This window comes from Musca autumnalis, unplaced genomic scaffold (genome assembly GCF_047663935.1).
Source record: "Musca autumnalis isolate F117 unplaced genomic scaffold, ASM4766393v1 scaffold_5, whole genome shotgun sequence".
Classification (NCBI taxonomy): domain Eukaryota; kingdom Metazoa; phylum Arthropoda; class Insecta; order Diptera; family Muscidae; genus Musca; species Musca autumnalis.
In genome coordinates this window covers 210,987,508-211,013,956 of record NW_027412088.1, presented here as the reverse complement: position 1 = coordinate 211,013,956, position 26,449 = coordinate 210,987,508, and the positions used below count along the sequence as shown (strand labels likewise).

The 26,449-nt window shown below is 32.7% G+C and overlaps 1 protein-coding gene across 5 annotated transcripts in view; it reads right to left on the bottom strand.

Annotated features, from left to right (window-relative positions):
* Positions 1 to 2,414: 2,414 nt before the first annotated feature.
* The window catches only part of gol (ring finger protein goliath), a 37,778-nt gene continuing 13,743 nt past the window's right edge, over positions 2,415 to 26,449 (bottom strand). For 4 of the 5 annotated variants that reach the window (XM_073955047.1, XM_073955048.1, XM_073955045.1 and 1 more), the window contains 7 exons: positions 12,394 to 13,284; positions 12,180 to 12,312; positions 8,586 to 8,703; positions 8,372 to 8,523; positions 8,204 to 8,300; positions 5,046 to 5,402; positions 2,415 to 4,982 (listed from right to left, as the gene is read on the bottom strand). In XM_073955047.1, the coding sequence (XP_073811148.1) occupies positions 4,596 to 4,982; positions 5,046 to 5,402; positions 8,204 to 8,300; positions 8,372 to 8,523; positions 8,586 to 8,703; positions 12,180 to 12,312; positions 12,394 to 12,946 (1,797 nt within the window). In that variant the 5' untranslated portion in view covers positions 12,947 to 13,284 and the 3' untranslated portion in view covers positions 2,415 to 4,595. Of the gene's footprint in view, positions 4,983 to 5,045; positions 5,403 to 8,203; positions 8,301 to 8,371; positions 8,524 to 8,585; positions 8,704 to 12,179; positions 12,313 to 12,393; positions 13,285 to 13,650; positions 13,756 to 26,449 lie in introns of those variants that run through there. The other variant, XM_073955049.1, reaches the window with a different exon arrangement.

Genomic DNA, 26,449 nt, shown 5'->3' with positions numbered 1-26,449 from the left:
CTATGTGTTCTTCAGGGAATGTTATGAAGGTAGATGTCAAAAAAATGTGTTTATTTCAAAGCAAAAACTAAAAAACAAAATTATGGATGAAAAATGTAAATATTTGTGGAATTTTTTGAACAATACATTGAATAATAATTTCGGAATGAAGTTGTGCTAAGAAAATATGAAAATTAGTAATGTTTGCAAAATTGTTTTGACATTCTTGTTACAGTTTGCTAATACATCTACCTTAATAATTCTCTCTCAAAATAAATGAGAGAATTTGGTGGGTGTTTTGACTTAGCCTCTCTGAGAGAGTATTTCCTTTGGTAAACAACGGGGGATGAACTGTTTAAAATGCACTTTATAAAAAGTTGTTCACTTATAAAGTGAAGGCTATTAATATTAAATAATTTTTTGTTTTGCAGAAATCATATTTTTTCAACTTGTATTTTAACGACTGCAAACACTAATTTTTGTTTAATGATAGCATGCATATGTATTTATTTTAATTCTAATTTTATCACAATTTCTCAAAACGACTGAAAAGGACTTTTCCCAATTTCTCTTGTTATTTTGTGTAAAGAATGCTCACAATTATTTACTAATATCATTTTTCCTCTATAAACCGCCAATAAACAAAATTTTTTTACATTTTAAACAAAAATACAATAAGAAATCTTTCATTTCGTTTGTTTACGATAGGCCATTTGGCTACGAGAAATTACTCGCAAATTTATGCTCAATTTCTCGATAATTTTACTCGATAACGAATGTTGTCATCCCAACTTTGAGTACTCGGGTCGAAACAACTCGATATCGAATCACGTAATTAGGCCCCAGATGCTGATGTTTCATTGGAAATGAAGATGTCGATAGGTGAAGTTGAATGGAACCCAAAACAGCCAATTATACAAGATTTAATTTTTTTCCAACACGTCGTTTTGAGATTTTGGATCAAGAAAAGTATATATGTACATATGTATATGTATACGTCGTCGGAAAATTATCCTCAGCTGACCTTTTGGAACTTCTACAATATGTTAAGGTAAATATTGTATTCTACATCATTTCTCGATTGTATTCTTAGGTATAACATTCACTAAAATGTCATTTTTATATCAGATGAGTCTACTATACCACTCCCAAAAATATCCCCCAATCATCAAATTTTAAAAACGTGTTTGAGTTTGGAGGTTTTAGAGAAAATTGAATACGTAAAAAAAAAACAAAAATATTACCGTTCCTTATCTGGGAGATACTGTATATGGTTAATACCCCCTTTCTTTATCTAATAATCCACGAAAACTATTTCCAGCTTTGAATATCTTCCAAAAACAAAATGGAACTTGTCCACTGAAATCACAATTACGCTCATCATACAACAACAAGATCTAATATGCCTGAGGATGTTAGCCTAACCAGCTAACGAAACGATCGTCGCATAGCGGTTGATGTGTGTGTAGGACTTCGCTAGATATCAATTTTTCAATGTAATCTCCTTAGGTCATGGAGCTCGATTAATTAAAATAATTAAAAGCATTTTAATTTGCCCTTTTCTTCCAAACTCGAGTTTGGTTAAATAACCTTTGTGAAACGATTTATCAAGTCGATGAAAACAGTAGATAATTTAAACAAATTTTAACATTTTTGTTAATCAATTTACAGCTGTGATTATCACAAATTCAAAATGTGTAGAAACCATGTTTATTTCACCATTTTTATAGTTGATATAGACACTCCTATTGTTTTGAACGCAAGTGATACCTACACATCGTCACAAGTATTAAAATTAAAATTTCTAGAACGGCAACTATTAAAAATACATATATCCATATTTGGTTTTAACATACAACATTCAGTAATGTTTAGTACCTAAATATCTAATAACCAGACCGAGCTATAATATTACTTTAGATATTTATTGATTATTTATTTCATAATATTGTACTGTTTAAATAAGCTCCGTATATTCGTACACTACGTTGTATATACATATGCAAAAATAAGCAACTGTAATTGGAACCAGAGTGAAAAGCTCATTAACGCCAATGTCATTTATCATTGTACATAAAGGTTATAATAAGTTTTACGAATTTAGAAAATGCCACCGCACAGCCATGTGGAAACAATTCAACTTTATCCTTCCCGCAGCGAATGCATTCAAGTTTTGTTGCATATCTTTCTCTTATTATTGTATAAAGACATATTCCTTTATAATAATTTGTTTTTAGTTTAATCTTGAGTGCCAAATATTTAAATTTTGTAAGAAGAAAAAATATCAAAAAGCCTTTATTAATCGTTTTTGGCGCGCGAGCTTTTTCAGCAAAATGATAAAAGAAACTGGGTTTTAGTTTCAGGACAACGTTCTCCACATGGTGCTGGCCTGGTATTTTTTCCGTATTAACCCCAGTTTAAAGTACATATTTATATTTTTTTTTTTTTTTGGTTTTGTTTTATTTTTGCCCTGCATTTGCACATGCAAGTGTCAGACCGGGAACCTCAACGCGCACCGTTTTACTACAACCATTCAATTGTTCGTAAAAGAAACAAGTTAGAAAGAACTGCGTTAAGTTCAGCCGGGCCGAAGTTTTTATATCCTCCACATTGAAGTAAAATGGAACAATTAGTTTCCTTTCGTTTAAGAAAGTACTAAGCTCTTCCGAAACGTCAAGGAATATGCTAACTGAAGAATATCACTTTATTCTAAACGTTGTTTACTACCAAAAAGTCATCAATGTTTTCTACCTATTCAAAATCCGACATACCGTGTTACCTTCAAAATACGTAAAGTCTGGAGGTACCTTCATATTCGGTTTATAGGAAGCTATATTGATTATTTTCTACGTGAAGGTCGTCTATCCATTATTTATTTATTTTATTTAACAATAATGCCCAGTCTTACGACATAAGGGCTCTAAACTACAATTCGATTAATACAACATGATTTATATAAAATATAAATAAAAGGGATCGCTTACTACTTAAACAAAATCACATAGTTATAATAATACTAGCGGACCCGGCGAACTTCGTCTCGCTATTAAGGAATGAAATTTCATACAAAAACTCAATTTTCGATTTTTCCAATTTTCCGACTTTTCCAGAGAGATTTTCCAAAATTTTCTTCCGTAAAGACCTTCTCCTTGAAAATACGAATAACTGACAAAAAATTTTACAGAAATCGGCCTAGCCGTTCTCATTTTATGAATTACTATACATTTTTTACACCATTTTTTAATATATACATATATATTATTGTTAAAAATTTATCTTTTAAAATATTAAAGGTTTGAAACTACCCATAAAAAGCATTTGATAACTGTATAAAACGTATTCTAAGAATCGGAACTACTCATTAGGTATCAGAAATACCATGTTACAGTCACTACAGAAGGCAAATCCTTGAGAAGACTTCATATAAAGCGGTATCGTTGTACCTTCCAATGCCAAGTTACAGCAATTTCATTCGGGAGAACCGGTATATGGGAGTTATATAAAATGTTGACATATGTACAATATTCGTGGATAAGTTTTTTTTTTTTGAAATTAGAGGGTATTTTGGTCGAAAAGTTTAGTTATCGTCGAAAATATAGTTATCGTGGCTAAAATCGTGGGTAGCCGAGATAAATTTGGACCTATGTCAGCAATTTTTCATGGAGATTTATGGTTTTCCACTTGGAATATTATATGTGAAATTACAGCTAATTCAATTAATATATGTGGTTAGAACTTTAAAAAATACAAATACCACCCGATGGTACTGTTATATTTGGGGGACAGTAGCAAAATTTGGACCCAATTATCAATACCAAACATCTTAGGACTACTACAAAATGACTGCATAAAACTGCATTCAATTCTCTTAGATATTTTGAATTCTATCAAGATTTCAAAACAGACAGACGGACATAATTTAGCCGACTTAGAATTGCATGCTGGTCAAGAATACATGTATATACCACCCCCTCTTCTATGGGGGCTATATTAAAATGTGCAACGTGCAACAATTCTCTGTAGGCATATTTTATACCCATGTCGAATACAAAATAGCAAATTGATGTGCATTCTATGGGGGGCTACATCAAAACCTTGACGGACAAATCCCTGCAAGAATTTTGTATATCCCCAATAAAAGCTATTACCGAATTTTACCCAATTGTGGTGGATACTATTCTATGGGGGGCTATATCAAAACGTGGACGGACCTATTGTGAAATTTCTGGCTGTAAAGTTTTGTAACCACAAAGAAGGCTAAATATCAAATTTCAGTCATTTCGGTAGAATAATGTACAATCGGAATGACAAACTCAATATATAAAAATACATATCGTCACCTGAAATGCCCAAAGACGCAACCCTAAAAGGGCTACGTTGAGGGTTACGTCTTTGGGCATTTCAAGTGACGATATGTATGTATGTAAATAAAAAAACAAACGACCTCTTGCAATGTCATTATAAAAATTCTGATACAAATCTGGCATTGATTTATGATTGTATTTAAAACCATGGCAAAAGTTCGAACAATTGAATGGTTGTAGTAAAAAGGATGTGTGTTGAGTTTTTCGGACTAGCACTTGTATGTGCAGTGATGCAAATCGCCAATTTTTTATTCACTGTATTTCAGTTTTGCTAATTTCGTCATCATTTAATTGTATTCTAATATTAACGATGGGCGTAGTTTCCGGTTCAACTCCTGTAAGTGTGAAAGATGGACCAGACTCGTCGTTGATTGCAGTGTTGATGTTTTCTCGTCGAGACACTCTCGACTTGATACGACTGTTTAGTAGATCAGATTTCAATGTTGGCGTAGGCTGGGCTATGATAGTTGAATTAATGCTGTTGCGTCGACTTATATTCTGGGAGGGTATATCGCAGCCGCCAAAGGCACCTTCAGTATCCGTAACTTTATCGTTATCATGTGGTTGCAAGAAATAACGTCCTTCGGCAGAGCGAGAACGTCGAGTTCTCACAGAGTCGCAGCGCACCATCAGTAAATTCTACAATGATATGAAGGACATTTATATTAAAACACCTTTTTCACTATACATCAAATTATTTACCTCTTGCATTTCTGTTCGATGGCTAGATTTTCGTGCCCTTCTTATACCTATACCGTGTTGCTCTTCCAACTTATTGGCCATGGAATACATCCAATCTTTGGCTTGAGGGAATCCAATAGAGGACTGTGATCTTTCAGGAAGATCTTGGTTTAGCAACGAATCTCTGCGCCCTGTGCTACTGCCACCTTCCAAAACAAATATTCTGGGAAAATCTATAACAAAGTCACGACTTCTTATTAAATCTGCCAGTGCTCCAGTCTGTCTTTGATTAGTGCTGTTGGGACCACTAAGGCTTGTGTTGTTATTCACTACTGCATCCGGTTCGTATTCCAAAATGCTCTCTTCACTCCCCAAAAACTAAAGAAATGTGCAAATGATATGGTTTTTGTTAATTCATAACAAAAAATTCAACAAATGTTATCCATATTGTTTCAACTAATAGAAGCAAGGATCAGAAAAGCATTCTAAAAAATAATTCGAAAAATTCGTCGGAAATACTTATTGGCTGACTTCCAAAACGTAAATTGCATTTGTGTAAGAACAAATTGTCGACTTCCACCACTGTAACCACTGTAAAATGTATGAATAACATTCAGTCACAAAATGCCGTCTTTGATATTTTTATAGGATACTAGTTCTTCCAGTGACTGCCGGAAACTATAATTCGGAATTAACGGCATACAAATATTTTATTCAAATAATAATGATTTTCTGACAAACTCGAACAATTTAATTAATAGAGAATGTACTAAGTATAATTTTCGAGGAAATAAATAAAACGTTTAAAAATGGTTAGATTTTGGCGGAAACTACATACTTAGATAAAAAATATGGAAAGAAATCCTGTCGTTCCGATTTGAGATACTTGACCGTGTAAACATTGAACATTCCTTCGTCTATATCTTCTTATCATATGGTCTGTTCCAGAACTGCAAGAATCTACTAATAATAAAGGAAGAAATGTTATCGTAGTAAAAAAAATTTAGATTCTTGAATGTTCTGGAACAGGCATATAAACTATGGAATAAAAGATTTATTACGAAAAAAAAAAAACAAATTAAATTAATTTGTAGATGTTGAGAGAGGTATTAGGTTTGTCGTTGTAATTTTCCAGTAACATTTACTCAGTTATCTCAAGTAAACAAACAATAAAAAGTACGTTTAATAAGAAATTTCAAAATCACTTACAATTAAGAACTGTCGTTTAAATCATTAAATAATTATTTCTTCCAGAACCTGCAAGAGTATTTTTACAATTGTTTCCTTTATAAATGAATTAAAATAATAGTCGAAAATGGGAAATAAATAAATTATTCAAATTCCTAGCCAATCCAAAAAAATTAATCCAACCGATCAACCACTTCTGTGTGTTCTTAATATGTGTTTAACGAACCAATGTTGTTACAAAATATATGTATATAGGCAAATATTTCATTCAGTAATGCGAGAAGATGTAATACGTTTGTGATCAAATTGTGCTTTAAATAAAAACACAGACAGATATTAGATTAGCTTTTTAAATGAGGTATTCATTCATAAGGTAGTCAAAGTTGACATTAATAAAAGGGTGACCGACCAAGACTATCAATTTTGTTCAATTATGTTGAATTATGTTCTACTAGATTCAAATTTGGCACTGAGTAATTTTTACACAGACATTAATTGAATCAATTCAATCAAAACGAATTCTAATTATCAGCTGGGCGGATGCATGGTCCTATCAGATTCTACCAGAAGTGGGGTATTAACATGTCATAGGACTTTTGATTGTTTTGATGCAGAGCGTACTGCTGTAAATGTTGCTATTTCCATGAGTGCGAAGCAATTTGAGGCTACGAAGCATCCGAATTATTAGGGAAACAGTCAGTGAAGATTTCACAGCCTCGTTTCATATAAATTTAGGTGGTGACTATCTCTACAGGCGGGAAAACAACTAGCGACCTAATAATGGTTTGCTGGTTTTGTATATTTCCAGTTACTTCTTTGTAATAATTTCAATTACATGTAAAAAATAAAACCAAGTCTTTTTAATTTCGTTTTTTAAACATTTAATATCGACATTTAATTTAGGGGGTTTCATTTAGTTTTGACTTTGTTTTTTTTTCGTTATAATTTCTTGCCTGTGTATAATACTATGCGTTATAGAAAAATTGTTAACCAATGTTTAAATTTATACTAATATTGTGTTTAAGTTTAGACTTTATATACAAAGGGTAGGTTGTTTTTGTTTTTCTGTTCAGAAAAGGCGTTTCTTTCTCCCAAAATTAGAGGTCGGGTCCGCTTTGTTGTTATTTGACTAGCTTTTAGTCATTCTAAGATTACAAATTGTCATTATCGTCACATTTTTAAACAAATAATATCGTCTTAGCACTACAAAAGGGACTTCGTTGGATGGCGGTAGGGGAGGTGTGTAAAAAATGTGTTTTTTTTCAATAAGGTTAGCTAAAAATACGTAAAACTAAAAACTTATGAGTAACGTTTCATGTCAAGTCTTAGAACTCTTAAGTATTCATTTTTGGGATCAGTTTAAGCGTTTAGACTACAAAAATAAAAAGTCATTTAAATTAAGAACAATTATTTACAATAAGTTGTTGTAATGAATTGTGACTACTACAATTCATGAACAAAACACATATGGTGTGCTCCGACACTGCCATGGACCCAGAGAACATAAGTGCCAACGTTCCTGCGGAGGCCGTTCAGACATCGGTCACTTGGCGACTAGCTGTGCTCACTTGATAGTTTGCTCTATGGTCGATTTCATCGACTTCTGATATTGTCGCATTTGTATCTTGGTGATGATAATAGGATGGGTCGTACTCATGACTACTGTGGGGTTCTAACGATTCTGTGGTCTGGGTCTCAACACTCGCTTGAGTGGCACTAAATCTACTAGGCAAACATGATGATGATGTCGTTGATAACGGAGGTGGAGGGGCTGTTGATGACGGCAATGCAAGCGATGTTGATGCCGATGAATGTGAAGCGTGATGTTGGTGCGTTGAATGTAGCTGTGATGATGACTGCGATAGGCTGCTGCTGGATTGGCGGGGTACTACTCCTACAACTACAACCGGCACTTCGGCGTCATCTAATTGACCGGCATTATTAGCTGGTATATGTTGTGGCGAGGGATTTGTATGGATTTCATCACCCACCACATAACCGTAGAATTTTAGTACGTCCAGTTTGCACATTGGACATGTACGATGTTCAATTAGCCATGGATCAATGCAGTTTTTATGGAATTCATGCCTAAAAAAACAAAGGAATAATAAGACACTTGTGTACGGTTTTGAAAAACAGAACAACATCTCGCAACATACTTGCATGGCAGCACACGTATAAGATCCGAGGCCTTATAGGCCTCTATGCATATGGCACAGCAGTCTGATTCGGCATCTTTTTCGTCAGTACTTTTGCCAGTCTTTGTGGGAATTTTCATAATGGCTTTTTTCGTAACTGAGCAAAGGTGGCGCTAAGGATAGAGAGAACGGGGTCAAAATTTTAATCCCGAGATACTAATATCTAAATACTTACGGACTGTTGGTCTTTGGACTGCATGTATCGGAATTTCTGAATATAATAAAATATCAGCCAGACCAATGATATGACCATCAAAATAATGAAGGATATGGCCACAAATAGGACAGACGTTCTGCAAAGTATAACAATAAGAGATTAATAACCAAATTTGGTTCTGATGGCGAATCCAATAGTATTGATTGTATTGTGATATTTTTTCCGGTTTCTCAAAGACAATTTGAATTTATATTCGTTCGAATTACAAAGTGACTACAGCATGAATCTAATAAAAAATAATAACTTATTAAAACTGCCTAGAAAACTGATAAAATTGGCTTTTAACATTGATTATGAGAACTTCTAATGTTGATTCAATGGCATATTTGAGGTGCTCAGCGCCAAAACGGCCTAACACACATGTTCAAACAAATCTAACTGACTATAAATATTTAGCGCGAACCTTTTAAAATAAATACTAAAAAACTCCATATTGCATTGTTTTAGCAGGTATTATAGCTTGTGTTATACAATGCAATAGGGAGTTTTTAGTGTTTAGTTTTTTTAGGTTTAGGATAGATCTTTATAGCCTGTTTTTTGCAAATATTTTTGTTCTGATGTTTTTTGGAAAAGCCGAAAAGTAAGTGTGATTCTCATTTATTTGAGAATACTAGACACTTAAAGAGTTCGGTTTTTCGCTAAAAAAGGCATCATTTCAAAAAGCTGAAAAGCCAATTGATAATTCCCTTCGCCGGGATGAAATCATGATATTGGTAGCGATCAGTAAAATTTTGCAACACTGTCAGTTCGCTTTGAAAAACATTACTCTCTGTAATAGAGGGTAGTAAATGAAGTTAAGCCATTGGGGGAATACTCCAGCTAAACAATCAAATGAGATTGAATCTTCAACAATAAACAAAACAAACATATAATAATGTTGGACAAACATACCAGGCGGGACAAGGGAGACTTCTCTCATATCAATGAGTACACCCCGATACATATTAGCTCAATGATATGGGACCTACTGTTTATCCCCGATAATTCGCGGTCAAAGTTCACATTTTTAGGTTTTCACTATTTTACTTGGGAACGACAAGTCCTACCGAAAAGGGAGTATAGAAAACGTTGTAGGGGATTTTCACTGCTACAATATTTTCTTTAGCATCGACGGTGTAACAAACCTGCCGCTTTTCTCAACAATGTAAAAATTTGTGTTATTATTACGTTATTTCCATTTGTTAATTTTTGTCATCTGCAGTATTTCCCTGAAGATGACTGAAGAATACAGTCGAAATATTGGAATAATAAAAAGAAAATAAAAATTAAAACCCCAATTCTTTTAATTTTGACTTTAAGCCAAAAGAACCAAAACGAATAAAAACCCGCGAATACCTAAAATAGCCCTAAAATGTGAAGGTTGACCGCGATTTATTTGAAAATCCCTCCGGCGATTTTTTTGTTTTTTGATTTTTCTCATCTATGAACATTGTAGTTTCAGAATCCTCAAAAAAATTCCGAGGTGTAAGCACCTGTCATCTAAAGTTGGTTATGGCGCACCGTGTAGATGCATGAACTCACAAATGTATAAAAACAACATTGTTATTAAAACGCCTGTTCCAGAACCTGCAAGAAGCTACTATGTTTTACTACGACATTTTTTTCCTTTAATGATATCAAAAAAATGGTAAAAATTAGTAGATTCTTGCAGTACTGGAACAGACCAAAAATGTCGAAAAAAATGGATAATAGGATCGTTCTTAAAATTTTATCAGAAAAAAATAAATAAATATATTTGAAAATCCTCTAAAATATGACAAATTTGAATCAAAATGTAAATATAAAATATACAGAACTTTAGTAGGTCCTTTTTATTCCACGTTTATTTATTTTTTTATTCAGTCTATGGAAATTACAATCCTTACAGACTAGCTTATATTTGCTCTGTTCCGGAACCTGCAAGTAGCTACTATTTCTTACTACGATAACATTTTTTCCTTTATGTTATCGGAAAAAATAGTAAAAATTAGTAGATTCTTGCAGTACTGGAACAGACCAATTATTAGTAAAATATTGGTCTGTTCCAGAACTGCAAGAATCTACAATTTTTTACTATTTTTTCCGATAACATAAAGGAAAAAATGTTATCGTAGTAAAAATAGTAGCTTCTTGCAGGTTCTGGAACAGACCATATAAATCTTAAATTTCTTTGAATTTTTAATAGAGTATGTAAAATCTAAGTTAAGTCGCATGTTTATTCTGTTAAATTCTCTTAATTCTCTAATATTTGGTTCATTAATTGCATGATTGGTTTAAATCTCTATTAGTCGAAATGTTATAAGTTTATATCGTTTTTTTATAATTACTACCCCTACTTTTACAGATAGTAATTATTTTTGTTTGAGTAGTTTAAATATTCCTTACTTATTACTTTATTTTATATTAATTTTGTTATATAAACATTATAATGTAGTATACAGCTTAAGGTCGAAAGACTAGGCAAATATGAATTGAAATAAATAAAAATAAAATAAATAAATATTTGGTTAATTAATTGCATGATTGGTTCTTTGACTTGAAACATTAAAATACTCAATAAATCTCAAAGAACTTGTCGGTGCTTTGAATACAATTAACCTTAGTAATTCAGGGCAATCAATAATTCCAGAAACTAATTTATAGAGAAAAATAATAGACGTTTTGGATCTCCGATTACTTAATAAATCCAAATGAATTAAATTACACCTTGGGTTTCATGGGAGCACATTTAAAAGTTTCATGAGTAGACCCCATTACATTTTGAAAACCCAATTTACAAAAAAATAAAAATACGACTAATTGTCATTTCTACCTTTTATAAATACATATGCCTTGATTCCATTATTAAATTGTTGTGGTGTTTTAACCTTAGTTTCTTGTGTTACGTAGACTTTAGCCATTACTGTTCCAGAACTGCAAGAATCGCTAATTTTTACTAATTTTCGATAACATAAAGGAAAAAATGTCATCGTAGTAAAAATTAGTAGCTTCTTGCAAGTTCTGGAACAGAGCAATGTTCTACAAAAACTAGAGTTAGGTTTATTCTAGAAAGGTTTTTTTACCAACCAAGTTCTTTTTAACTTTTTGTGCTTCTATCGTCTGATATGATAGATGATGTCCGAAATTCACTTATCGGCTACTTTTTTGTTTGTAAACAACATTTGTTCTTCGGCCATATCAGCAATATGGAAAATGTATTCACATGCATATACATATATATGTACATACATATACGTTCATATGTATGTGACCATAACCCCGGCACAGAACTGCAACATCTGTCTGTCAGGTTTGTTGCTGATGATCGTCGTATTCAATATTCTTAGCAGGTTCAATGATCTGTGACGTAAAGCATTGTATTTTTAATTGCAATTATCCCCAATAGTACATTCAACCAATATGAATTGGTGGTGAACATGCAGTTTCATCTGATCTGCTGTACTGCATGCGGACTTTACATTGGCATTTCTACCCAGTCTAAATCAGCCTATCACAGACCAATTGGTGTTTTGAGGAGTGTCCAGAATATTGAAACGGAGATCTAGAAACTTGTTGACGGATTATACTACTCACCTGTTAAGACTGTTTATGGGTCTCATTCCACTTCTGCCCTCAATTATGTGAGCTGTCACATCAAGTCCCTGATCCAGTCTCATGGCCATATCTTGGCCAATGTCTTGATAAGTTATCACAGCCGTTATATTACCTAAAAATGTGACGATCCAGATACAGTTGACATTTAAAATGCGCAATTAGAAATTCAGAGAAACCATATATTGTTACTCACGTGATTTATCCTTGATTTGCATTTTCTCCAAGTTCATTACAGGCTTGTCATTGTAAATGATGATCCCTGACGCTTTTTTGTTGTAAACATTTTTCACTTTCTCCTCGAATGTGCAACGGCCACGACGTACTAAAGCTATCCACGAAATACCTTCGGCCGGTGTCGGCTGCCCATTGGTACCCAGTATATTGCTGGAACATGCAGTATCATCTCGAATGTCTTCAGCATCGCTAATATGCACCAACTTGCCGTGTACATTGAAGATCTTTCCTTCGCCGTAGCGGGCTTTCTCCTCACTGAAATATATGAAGCGCGTCTGCTGATTTTCTACGTAGCTATAGTTAAGGAAAGCATATGTGTATATGTCAACGGCAATGCGTTCCTCAGCAGCCATTGTTTGTGTGCTATTTACTGAGCGAAAATACCGTTCCAAATCCTGGTTAGCTATGGACATGGCAGAAACCACTTGGCGACTTGTTGATGTATATGATGAGCGTATATCGCCCTGTAAGGATAAACACGCCATCAAAAGCAGAAACTCTCGCGAATCCATCGTTAGCAATAGCAGTATTATTTTGTTAACGATTTTTCTAGACTGATTTCAGTCTCTTTACGCTCGTGTATTGGGTTTTATCTCACAATTATTGCAATTTCAATGTGATATCTATGTAACAGTTGTTGTTTCCTATACAATGATAAGCGTTGGAATTGTGTTTTGCCTTCTTATGATTCTGCAGGAGATCATTGGTCTTTTCATGGGATCTTATTCCTTTGCGGCTTTTTAATTCATGTTGTCACTGTCCGGCAAGATTTTCAAAACTTGGGTTAAATGAGGTTGATGGCTTTTTTCAACTTTCCACTTCCAGTGTCGGCAGTATTTAAAAAAAAAAACTGAAAATAGAAAAAGTATTTTAATTCATTGCGATTCAATTTTGCTTCGACTTCTTATCAAAACGCTATTCATTTCGTCAATAGTATTAGTGGTAGGTAAGAAGTGTGGTACTCGGTATATATATTTATATGCCAATTGCCTAATCTTTTCAATTAATATTTTGTTTTGGTAAAGTGTCTACCCATTCTTCCATCACTTTCGATATCATTTTCTATTGATAAGCATTTGTTTATAACTTTATTATTGTGTTTTTCTGTTTTTGCAAGCTAGTAATAAAATTCCATTGTTGAGTGTCCACAAGCGAAGTCGAACGACTTACAGACAGAACCACTTAATTGTCCTGTCTGACGAAAAAGAAAACACACCTGAATCGAAATAGCACCACAAGTGATAAACGGTCTCACGAAAAATGTCGCTTCTTTTGTTTGAAAATATTTCTGGCAAAACAAAGTCAACTCCTCTTGGCAAACTGAAAGAAACGACTGCATAGAACACAATGTGCCGCACCACACCACCCACATTCATCGGACTTTCTGCTCAGTTTATCGCTCTTCGACAAGGTGTGCATTGCTATTTGAATAGCGATCGAATCGAAAGCCAAAAATGTCCCACAACATATGGGCATTGTGCTTAAAAAAGTCACGGATCCAAATGAAGAAGTGGGGTGTAGATGTTGCATGTATGTGTTTATTTGCAATCGTAATGTTTTGCTTTTGCCAAGAATATGCGTCTTTGTTTTGGTTTGTGGTTCATTCATTCAATATGACGTTTTGTTTATCATTTCTTTATCATCTAAGTAAAGCAAGCGAACAAGGCCATAGTGACCACCGGTCAAACGCATATCATATTGTATATTGTGAAGAATGCTTCGCATCTTAGAGAAAGGGGAACGACAAGCGTTTGTGTCAAATAAATCTGTGGTTTCAGAGGAAGTAGCAAAAGTAGACTTCTGTCAAAAATTGTAGCAATTATTACAAAATATTGCTGTAAATGTCTGTCTAACCCACAAAAATATTTAATTAGGAATATAACACTCCCGTTTGAAAACTTCCGCTTTCTAAATGCGCATGATTACACTAGACTTGGTGAATGCCGAATGGTGGTGGTGGCAAGGGTACGAAAAGGGATGAATAAAAAATAATGTTCAAGATGATGTTATTATAGGGAGAGGTTTTTTTGGAACCAGACTTGTTTAGATTTTGGAAAGCAGTTCAAAATGCTAGGATTCAAAAGTTCTGTGCAATTGTATGCGTGTGCATATGTTTATTATTGTGAAATAAACAAAAATGAAAAAAAACGGCTTGTTTAAAAAACGACTTAATTAAAATTTTAAACATGCTTCCATACTAGAATAAATAAGAAGACTCCTTTTAGGAAATTATTCAACAAATACAAATGCTATCAAGAAAAATACGCGGGACTATGAAATCAAACACGCTTAACAGCTCGTATACAAACTATTTTAAATATGGTTATTAGCGTGGGCCATTGTGTGTTTTTTTATCATTATCCACGTTCTTTTGCCGCTTGCGTAATTATTTTGCTTTCTGTTCGCATGATGTCCAAAACGAAATAAAGAAAAAAAACTTCTCATAAATTTAAGCACAAATATCAAATGTTGAAAAACGTGATTATCAAAAACGTGCTCAACATTTTAAAATTGATGAAATTTTGAAGCTAATTCTTTGTTTTTGGTGCTTTTGTTGATGTCAATCTGTCGTACAAAACTAACGATATGAAATAAAGTAGTGAAATGGGGACCCAATATGTATTCTGCTTAATACCGTAAACACCTACTACATGTTTATCATCCATCCATGTAAATGTTTATAGAAATCGTTGTGGAGTATCGCTAATAATAATCTAATGCAATTGTGGTGCATTCAAGTTTAAATGTTAAAGATATTTTATGGTGACTTGATGGGAAACAACGGAAAATATTAGATATTTATGTATTTTTTCAAGTAATCCTGAATGATAATAACACTGTGATACAAAAGTTGACAATTTTTTTTTTTTTGGAGTGGTTCTGATGATTATATTCAGTTTTGTGAGAGTCCATGGAAGACGAAAATACCTTTGGTTTCTTGGGGTCACTTGGTTTTTTGATCTTATAACGGTAAATGTAGTGAAAAACTGGGTTTCTTGGATTTTCAAATTAAACGGGTTATAACTTCCTTTTTCCACAAAAGACTTTTACATAATTTTTAAAAATCGGCTAAAAATGGTTTTGTTATAGTGATTTAAGTGTAACAAAAACGCATTAAAAACAGGAAAATGCTTTTCCTCGTGCTCCCTGTTTTTCACTACATTTAACGTTATAAAATGCATCAGAACCCCTGCAAATTTTCACTGTAGCACAGTGTAATTGGTTAATAATAGACGTTTATAGAACGTCATGCAAAAATGTCGCCAGAATAGTTAATTTGACTTCTAATGGCTTCAATAGATTATGTGCTTATCTGTTGAAACCACAAAGAAAACAAATAGTAAACTACGTATTCTGAAAAGTAAATCGATTGAAAAAAATATAACGAACGGAAAACACCCAAACTGCAGTTTTCGAAACATAATTTGATTCGTTTATGTTTTCAACAGAAATAACAAATCTTAAACAATGTGTTCATTCAGTTTTGAAGGACACCTGATGCTTAATTCTGTTTCTGTGAACATGTGAAATGAAAAATGCCATAAAGGAAATAAATATTAAATGACAAATATTATAAAGGAAATATTTTTCATTTCAAATTTTCATAGAACTAGAATCAAGCCCCTGTATTGCCTATTGTAAGTAAAAGTTCTGTACAATGTTTAGCGTATTACAATAAAGCCAACTTTTTACATTGAAATGCATACATACCCTAAAAATTGAGTATGGTAAAACGGTAACGTATCTAATTTTTACTCCGACTTGTGTTACTTTGAATGGTATCAACTTTATGTGTCAATTCGGGATATTTTTTCGCAGTTTTTGTGATTTAAGGCTCTCTGTGAAAATCTGACGCGTTGCAAATGTGAAGCATAAAATACTTGAAAATTGATTCGATTATTCATTCAGCCAACAACAAACCCGGATTTTGAGTACATTTCCGTAAATATTTTATTAAGTAATAATAAATTGAGGTAGGTTTGTTCAAATTCTTTTTTCGTGTAAAAAAAAATACTGCACCTGTTCTCCCTTTTTTCGGTGAATGTGTAATAAATGCATTTGCGTTTTTTCTTATTAAATAAAACTCCTACCATGTGATATTTGTGGATAATAATGTTCTAACTGTATTGAATGTGATAAAGTTCAGTAAAAAAACTTCAAGTGAAGACCGATAAAATGCATGAGGCCATGTTAAGAATAAACAATGACGAATCGGTCACAACAATATAACCAATGTAAAAAAGTCTGATTTTCGCTTTAAAAGCCTCATGAAAGTATAGGGCAAAAATAGTCCATCAGTGCTCTACTTCCTCTTTCAATAGTATTGGATTGGCTTAATTTTTAGTAATTGGATAGATATGATCATCTGCTATCATAATAAATCCCAAAAGGTGCGCCAAATCCAAATGACCTATCAAGTATGGAAATTAAATCACTAAATATAAATATATTTGGAAACATATAAATATAAATATATTTGGAAACATTAACTACCAAATTATTGGTTTGCAACCAACGCGAAACAGCATGTAAGGTAATATTTACATTTAACTCTAATTGAGAAACACTCTTACCATTGAAAAATAAATGAATATCATCCGCATATAAAAAAGGACGACATTCATTGCTAACAATGCAGCCATCAATATCATTCTTATAGGGAATAAAAAGAAGTGGGACCAAAATGGATCCTTGGGGTACACCACTATATATATATATATATATATATATATATATATATATATATATATATTACGCCTTCTGCAATTATTATCGTTAAATGACACATACTGGGAACGTCCTGTTAAACATATATTTAGATCGTAGTTTTTCAATCAGCATTGAGTTTAATATAATTATGTGATATAATCAGGGTTATCATGAATAAAAATTCCGTGCGGGATTTTTACCTTTCCCCAATTTTATAATTTTTTATTTTTATATTTATGTCCATAAAGGGAATATTTTTGTCGATTCGGCAAGAATATTCCATAATTAAGTGATTCTAGTAGTTTTCAACTTTTTAAAGTATTAATTTTAAAATAATTTCACTTTTTAAAATTATTTTCCGTGCGGAAAATTCCGAGGGAAATATTCATGATAACCCTGAATATAATTATGTGAGACCCACAATTTATTTTCTATTGTATGGAGTCCTTTAAATTTAGGTATAGGAACAACACTTGCTACGGAAAACGGAAGTATTAAATATTACATTAAAGAATCTTGGTATATATGGGAAAATGGGCTTTAGAAATTTTACAGGTATGCCATCCACACCCACTTATAGAGATTTAACACGCTGAAAAGCATCAAAACATCAAATTCGAAAAAATGAGAAAGAATGTACTTGCCCATCAAGGTCATGAAAGTCTAAACTACCTTTGTATATAGATATTGTTGACCTTTGATAAGTAATTTTTGTTTCCATTTGTTCGGCGTAAGGTCAGAAAATTGAAAACAGAAAATTTTCCGGTTTTTAGTTTATGTTTTATTTCCGATATTTCCAACAAAAATATTGTTTTGAGGACCAATAACATGAGATTTGCACAACCGTATAGTTTTTACATAATTTGTTGCCATAAATGAACAATTAATATGACATTTTTTACAATTTTGGTCTTTGCAATACATTTGCTGTCTAACTGTATGTAATATTTAAATTTCGTCTCTCACCCCCACACTTTTTCACAACTAAAATAGAATTTAGGACCAGATGTTTCAACATTTGTAACCGACCACTATGAATTTTTACAGATGTTCACGATTGGGCGAACGTGTGTGTTTGAATATTTATTTTGGTCTGAAAAAGTCTTTTTGAGATCAAGTAAAAGAATGCACATCTGACTGAAATTTTGCTGAAAACTTTTGTACCCCCATCAGTTGAATGATTGCTTCATCGCTTTCTTTGCTTTCGATTTCAATTACATAAACATATATTCTGATGTCAACACTTTTATACGGAAAATGAAATCTAAATGATCGAACATCCGAATAAAAGAGAAAAAAAACAACATTTTGGAGTTAAGATACGAGACTTGTTTATCCATGTATGTATTTCATAAAAATGAATCTAAATGATCGAACATCCGAATAAAAGAGAAAAAAAAACAACATTTTGGAGTTAAGATACGAGACTTGTTTATCCAACACTAAATCGGTGTCCCTTAAAATGTTGAAACCTGCTCTGAGTTACACGATATTGTTTGTGCCCGTGTTAATAAACTCCGATGGTCTTAAGAAATAACAACTCTTCATTAATTCTCTGAGATCACTGAACATATCTATCTATGTATGGTTTTGTGTGTCTCAAAAGTTGTCTGCGGATATCACGTATTGCCAGCCTTTCTTTATTTTGTCGGGAAATGTAAATATTTGGGTGGTTTTTCGCCGCGTTTAAATTTTATTCTGCGGCAAACAATGCAGATTTTTGTTTTTTCCTGTCGTGAGTGAAGAAAGTAACAAAGGCAAAGGCGTCACACAGTGTTGTCGCTTCAATACAAAAGTGGACAAAAATAGAAGGCGTCAGGAGGACCCTGTTCAGTTTTACCGATTTGGATTTGATTTCGCAACAATCGGTACAGATTATAGCAAAATCGAAAAAGGAAAAATATGGGGACTATATCCAAATCTCAACAGATTTTTTGCAAAATTCTGTGAAACTACTCAGGGGCCTAAGAAAATATAATGTATTAAATTTGAAGGCTATTCGATTAACATTGACCGAGTTATAGCAAAATCGGGGAAAGACATATATGGGGCCTTTATCCAAATCTGAACAGATTTTTGTAAAAATCGGTGTAGCTACACAGAGGCCTATGAAAATAACAAGTATTAAATTTGAAGGCTATTCGATCAAAACAAAACGAGTTGTAGCAAAATCGGAAAAAATATATATATGGGGTCTATATCCAAATCTGAACCGATTTATCTCAGAAGGTTGCAGGGATGGACAGAATGTTTTTACACATTTTGCTTCGGAAGACATGCCCAATTAACGGAAATCAGGAGCCAAGGGTGCAATAGGTGGCAATCGAAAGATATACTTTACGAAATATTAAGAATTTATATTTTTTTATCAAATTCAAATTTTTAATTCTTGATAACGGTACTATGCCCATGTCCAGTTGATGTCAACTTATTGTACTAAAATTTTATATTTATAGCCCACCCATCAAATCCCCATCCAAAACTTTTAATATTATCAACAAAATTTTTAGAAATAATTATTTTATTAGTGGTCGTCTAATTTTCGTATGATTATCGCTTTAGATTACCTGAGAAATATTTTTCATAATTAAAAAGCTATAACTTCGTTCTGGATGTACATATCGACAAAATTCTTTCAGATTCGTCGTATCAGTAGGCCTATTCTGTAAGTTTTAACAACTTTCGATATTGTTTAAATTTCCTTTGTTATTGTAACAAAAACAAAACAAACAAATGATTGTTGTAAAATAAACAATGAGTAAAGTTGTTAAAAAGTTACAGAATAGGTCCCCAGCCCCCCTATTCAGTAACTTTTTAACAACTTTACTCATTGCTTATTTTACAACAATTTCATTTGTTTGTTTTGTAGTTGTTACAAAAACAAAAGAAATTTTAAAAATTTTTTAATCGATAAAAATTACAGAATAGGCCTACAGTAGGCCTATTCTATAACTTTTATCGATTGAGAATAGGCCTACTGAATGTGTTTACTGTAAGAAAGAAATTTAAACATATATAAAAGTTAAACTCACGATTTTTGTCCACTGCAGCAACACTGTGCGTCACTTTTACAATGTCCAATTAATCTAATTTGTAATTGTGTAATTTAATTATGATTTAAAGGCGGTATTATTTCAAAAACACCCCCGCTCGGCTGTTTTGTCGGGCGGAGTGCCTGAATGCCTAGGTGTCTTGTGCAGTAGAATTAGTGTTTTTGTTCTTATTGTTCTTTCCCTCTATGCCGCATTGTCCTTTATCATGGTTGTGAAACAACCATTAACGTAGAGTAGATGGTGATGTGACGCTTCAACCATTATTCGACGTCCGACGTCTATACATACACCAAATACAGCAAATACTAATTTTTACAACAAATATAAAGAAAACCTATTTGGCCAAAAGCCAAAATTGGTGGGATACCCATACAAAACATTGTGTTCAAATGTACACATTTGTATCTATATTTACATATGTACCTACCTGTGTACAAATATACATGTACATTAGGGTTATAACTTTTTTACAACCTCATATCCCTGTATCATAGCGTGATGAATTTCCACATAAGATTACATAAAATCTTAATTAAAAGGTGATTCTGTAAAAAATCCTCACGCACAAAGTGATTTTAAAATTTGAATTTATCAGAAATATGGATTTTTTTTTAAATCACTGCAAGCAGATATAACATATGCAACACTGAAAATACAAACAACTTCTAATGGGCATTTTCTGAAAGTACATACTGAGGCTACATAAATCCTAATTGGGTTTCGGGTTGTTAGATCGGGTTTGGATTTTATAGCCTCATCTAAACCTGGCTAAAACGACACTTTTTTCCATTTATCGGGGCTTTATCTTAGAAACTAAACTAAATTGGAAGAACTTACACGTCAAACGGAAGAACTAGGAAAAACTAGCGCATCAAAATCGATAAAATAAGTACAGTTCTGTGCATATCAAAAGCAACAAATCAAGGATTGATTATGCATTAATTCAATTTTTGGATCCGTTAAAATTTTTTTAAAATGTAATATTTTGTGTCCATTTGTTTATTCTTATGTACAGAGAGCTTTCAACAAGTTGTTTCTATACTTTTCAGTTGAATGGGGTAACAACAACAATATTGGCTGATCCTTGAGAATGGGGAATGCAAAACAAAAGCAACGACTGAATATTATTAAAAATTAAGTGTTATCGGTTTTAATTAGCTGTACTTATGACTTAAATTTGTTTTTTGGGGCATGGTAGTGTCATTTTAGAAGGAATTTGCATTTGTTATCCTAACAGGATTGCCATCTCCTACCACTTTAATGCGTAATCCTTGATTTGTTGCTTTTGATATGCACAACACTGTATATCGAAGTTTATATAATTTCTGGAATTATGGTCGGTGGCGGCTAAACTATTGGGAGTTGCACCAAGTAACCCTTCGCAAAAAATTTCCAAAAAAATGTGCTCAGGAATTCTTCAGAACATTTTGAAACTCTAAAATACTTATTTCAAGTTGTTTTGGATGTATTTCATGTCATACCTTCTACAAGACACATTTCAAACAATGTCCACACAGTCTGTTTATTTACATATTTGAAGTTTCAATGCATTGCTCATATATTTACCAAATTTCCCCTAAAAATGTGCTAGAGGCATTTAACAAAAGTGGAAGGTTCTGAAGAGTTGTGAACAATATTCTATCAGATATTTCTTTCAAAGAAAAATTAGCGAAACAATTTAACAGTTTTGGAGAAATGGTGCGAAATATACGATATACAACTTTTTTAGATATATTATCCATTTTGTGCAACAAATGCAGTTTTTCGAGGTGAATTTTTCTCCAAATATTTTCTTCATGCTCTTATCTACATGTTTGCTTCAGAGGTTTAAACATGTTTCGAATCAGAGATATTGTCTCGATTTGCTCTAAAAAGTCAATATTTAGCCATGTTTAGATGAGGCCACAAAATCTAAACCCTTGTTAGATCGGATATATATAATTTTAGATATATTTTTTTAATACAAACAACAAAATCAAAATTTTTCAAACAAAAACAAAAAATCTACATTTTTTAATATTTGAATGGAATAAACGGTATTTTAGTTACTAGTAGACTTACAGCCTGTTTCACTATGTCGAACGAAAATGGAAACGAAAGAAAAACCACTTAATTCGTGTATGATTTTCAAATTTTGTAGTTGTTTCGAAGCAAAAACAAAGTCAATATTACTGTGAAAAGCAAAGTTTAGGTGTTTTTCGTTCGCATTAATTTTCTTTCGACATAGTGAAACAGGCCCTTATGCCGGGCATACACTATGGGCATGCACGACAGCATTTGTAATAGTATTAGTAAATTTTGAAGTTTTTGTCAATGTATTTGGGAGTAGTTTTGGCAGGATTGAAATCAAAATAATTTTGATTTTGTAAATGAACCCCTTTCAATCCGATGAATTTTGTTTATTTTCCAAGTAACCAACAAATAATTTTTGAAAACAACAAATATTATTTGCGAGGAAATTAAAAATTTGGAAAACTTCAACACAAAATCGAGTTCTGGAGGAAAATTCATCATTTTTTGCAATATGGATTGAAGGAATGCCACACACTATTCAATCACACACGTACACAAGGGTTCATTTGGCAGTGCAGTTTGGCAGTATAGTGTATGCCCCGCATTAAGTTTATTCATTCGGGCAACAGGAAATAAATTTTTATTTTCTTATTTTTTTTATTTCATAAATTTTTCAAAACAATTTTTTTTAAGTCAATTTGTGCGTGAACTTTTTTTTACATTTCAATCATGGCACAGAATACCACACCAGCTGTTCGAATATGAAGTGTCAAAGCCCATTATAAAAAAATGTTTTGGTTGTAATTTCCCCAACAACATAAACAAAATTTGCTTTCCTGCTTCATTTCAGACATAACAAAAATAAAAGAATAAAGAAGAATAGGGCAACCTAGTTCGAAATTGGCTCGGCCTTCTTTATTCTTTTATTTTATGTTATGTCAGAAACGAAGCAGGAAATCAAGGCAACCAGGCGAGGCCATGGTTTAATAAGAAAGGTTAGCCAAAGCTTTATGTCAATTTAAATTTTTTCATTCGAGTATGCCTAAAACTTCAAAACAATATAAACAAACTGTGTATGTGTGTGTGGTGTTTGAATAATATGCCAAACAATTTTAAAAACAATCGAATTCAATGATTTTTTTAAACTGTTTTTAGACCATTTGTATGGAAGAAATTGGTGAGATTTGCATTGAAACAATCAGTTTATCATATTCACAACACGATTATGTGGAGAAAACTTAACTCTTCATTCATTTTTCGCGTTTTTTATAAAATGCTCAAAAAATGCATTGTAAACAAACCCACTTGTTGCTTTCATTTTGAAGTTTTAGGAATTCAAGAAAAACAAGGGTTCTATAGATTTTTTTCATTTAAATCTACCTCTTTACTTATACCATGGGCGAGGCAGCTTATATACCAAGGCCTTTAAGCTGAAAACACATACAACGTTTGAGTATAGTTTTGTGTCGTTTTGGCCGCTTTTACACTATTGGGCATGATGCCGAAAAATTCATTTGCCGAAAAAAATAATTTGTTTTTTTGTCAACGCCCAACGCAAAACTTTACTCAAACGTTGTATGTGCTTTCAGCTTTAGTCTCGATTTACATTGGGCGAGTTTCCTTGCGATTGTCTTTTATCAGAAGCAAGCGAGGCAGCTTATGTACCCAGGCCTTAAATCAAAACTTAGATTTTACAAAATACCAAAGCATACATTTTATTAGTACCAATTTTCGCCAATTTTTCTCGTTCCCTTTTAAAATTGTCTGTTCCGACAAGTCTTGTTTTCAAAACAATGAAAATAATGTCAAATACGAAAAATACCTATAAATGGAATTGCCAGTACGAGCAATTTTTTTCGACTTCCTTTCGCCTTACGTGTCTCTCTTACAAATAGAGACTTGCCGCATGTTAACTTGCCTAATGTAGATTGGGACGTATTTTAGTGATTAATAGGCAAAAGTTCTTTCATCCGTGCTACAGGAAATCATTTTTGAGAAAAAATGTCGAAAAGTCATAACCCTAATGTACATACCTATATCAACTTGTGTCTACCTACTATTGTGCGCAATTGTTATTGTTTTGACACTGCACAGACAAACTTGTGCGCCATTAACAACGTAATAATCATTGATTTTTCCGATTCGATATTTTGTTGAACTTTCGTATTGTACCTTGGTTTACAATGAGAAACGAGGTAGATGCCGCATTGTTGGACATATGGATCGAATCATTTCAGTTTCAGATAGTCGAGACCATCTTATATTCTAACAGGGAGTAAGTACTCATATCTCGCCAGAACAGTACCTTCAGTACATCCAATGCACCGCATTAATGTACATTATTTAAATTTCAAAAATACATTCATATGTGTATATGAAAATATGTTATCTGCCAAAAATATTGCATTCCCCAACAGTACACCACGGATATTTAACCAATGTATACTTAATTTTATATTAGGCCACAATTGTTGAAGCAGGTTAATATGTTTCTTTTTCGTCAACCAACTAATTGTCTCTTCTCTTTTGTGTTTTTTATTTAGTCGTAAGTACTTCGACAACAGCGTATATGTCTTGCTTCTTGTCCTCCAAAGCCACTTAATTATTATGTATTGTCAACAGAATCTAAATGACTTTTGTTCTTGGCTTTGTTGTCATAATATTTACCTCGAAGTAGTCTCTCGATGTCGAAATCATAAGTCTATGGCAGTCGATTTGGACGCTGGCCAAGTGACGTGTGAATGTTGCACGATTTTAAAGCGAGAGAGTAAAATCTGTACTACACCCACTAACTACATATTACCAAAAATAACAACTTGCAAATTTACATGCCTACCTTAACCTTTTTCAGATGTAATTCGAAACATTTTATTTGTAATTCGTAACATTTCATTTCGAATTATTCCATTTGTTATTCGAATTATTCAATTTGTAATCCGAATTATTCCATTTGTAATTCGAATTATTCTATTTGTAATTCGAATTATGTAGTATTTTTTTAATATACATTTTCCTGTGGACCTACGACCTTTTCGTATTCAAATTTGTACGTTGTGTGGACTTACGACCTTTTCCGACAATTGCAAAACCTATAGAAACAAGCGACATTATAGAATTTTCTTTGTATCATACGACGTGTTTTGACTTGTACTATCATTCTGTAACAAAAACGCGATTTCTCAAAAAAGTGGACTTACGACCTTTTCGTGGGTAGCAGACGATATAGTTTTTGCATCCAAGCTTGAAAGTTTTTAATAAAAGATTTCGTATGAACTCTCGCAAAATATTTTTCTCATATGCAGATAAGAACATATATTCTGTTTTGTTAACTAGAGGCATTTGTACATTGTTCCTGTTATTGAGAAGCCTCTTTGCGGTTTCAAGCAACAATCCATTACAGTATATTCTCATGCTTGCTGCGACTTTATTTATTATTCATTACAATCACACAATTTAAATTGTGTCATATCCGTTGGTACGACGTAACTATCCTCAATGACGATAAATAAATTCAAAGCAACTGTCGATGGTCTGCTTAGCAGAAAGTCTAAAGAAAAACTTCATAAGTTTCATAAGAACTCTGTTAAGTATAGGAGAAGCTGAATGGAAATTGTGACAGCCATAGCCGATAAAGCTTGCAACACATACATTTGTATAACTTTTCCAAGAAAGCTTAAACTTGACTTATCAGACAGAGCTACATGAAGCAGCAATCGTCATTTGGCAGAAGCAACTACATAAGTTACATAAGTAACATTCATGCATGTATTGTGATGTGATGGTCATCTTAATATACATACATATACACATATTCCCTTCTATATACATAATTTAATTCACATTTGTATTGTATTTAAATAGATGTTCCGTCCTATTACTCGTAGCTATATAACACAGAACCGTTACTATTCTATCCGATAACTGGGGCTTTCTTCGTAACCTTTTTTCGAATAAATATAACGCAATTGATTCAGTTTATTAAAATTAGTGGCGTACTAACAACTTGGGACAGTTAAAAGTTTGATTTGTACACATTTGTATTTCGAGCTTTTTTCTCATTTCATTGTGTCGCAAACGTGTTTCGGTTAAAAATAAACACCCCTAAAACATTTGCATCTAATATATTGAACAGAAGCGTTGGGAAAACGTGGAAATGTCGACATAAAGAAAAGAGGTAAACAAAAGAATTACAAGAGCTTTTAATGATGCCATTTCACAAACAACCCATAACCGAAAATT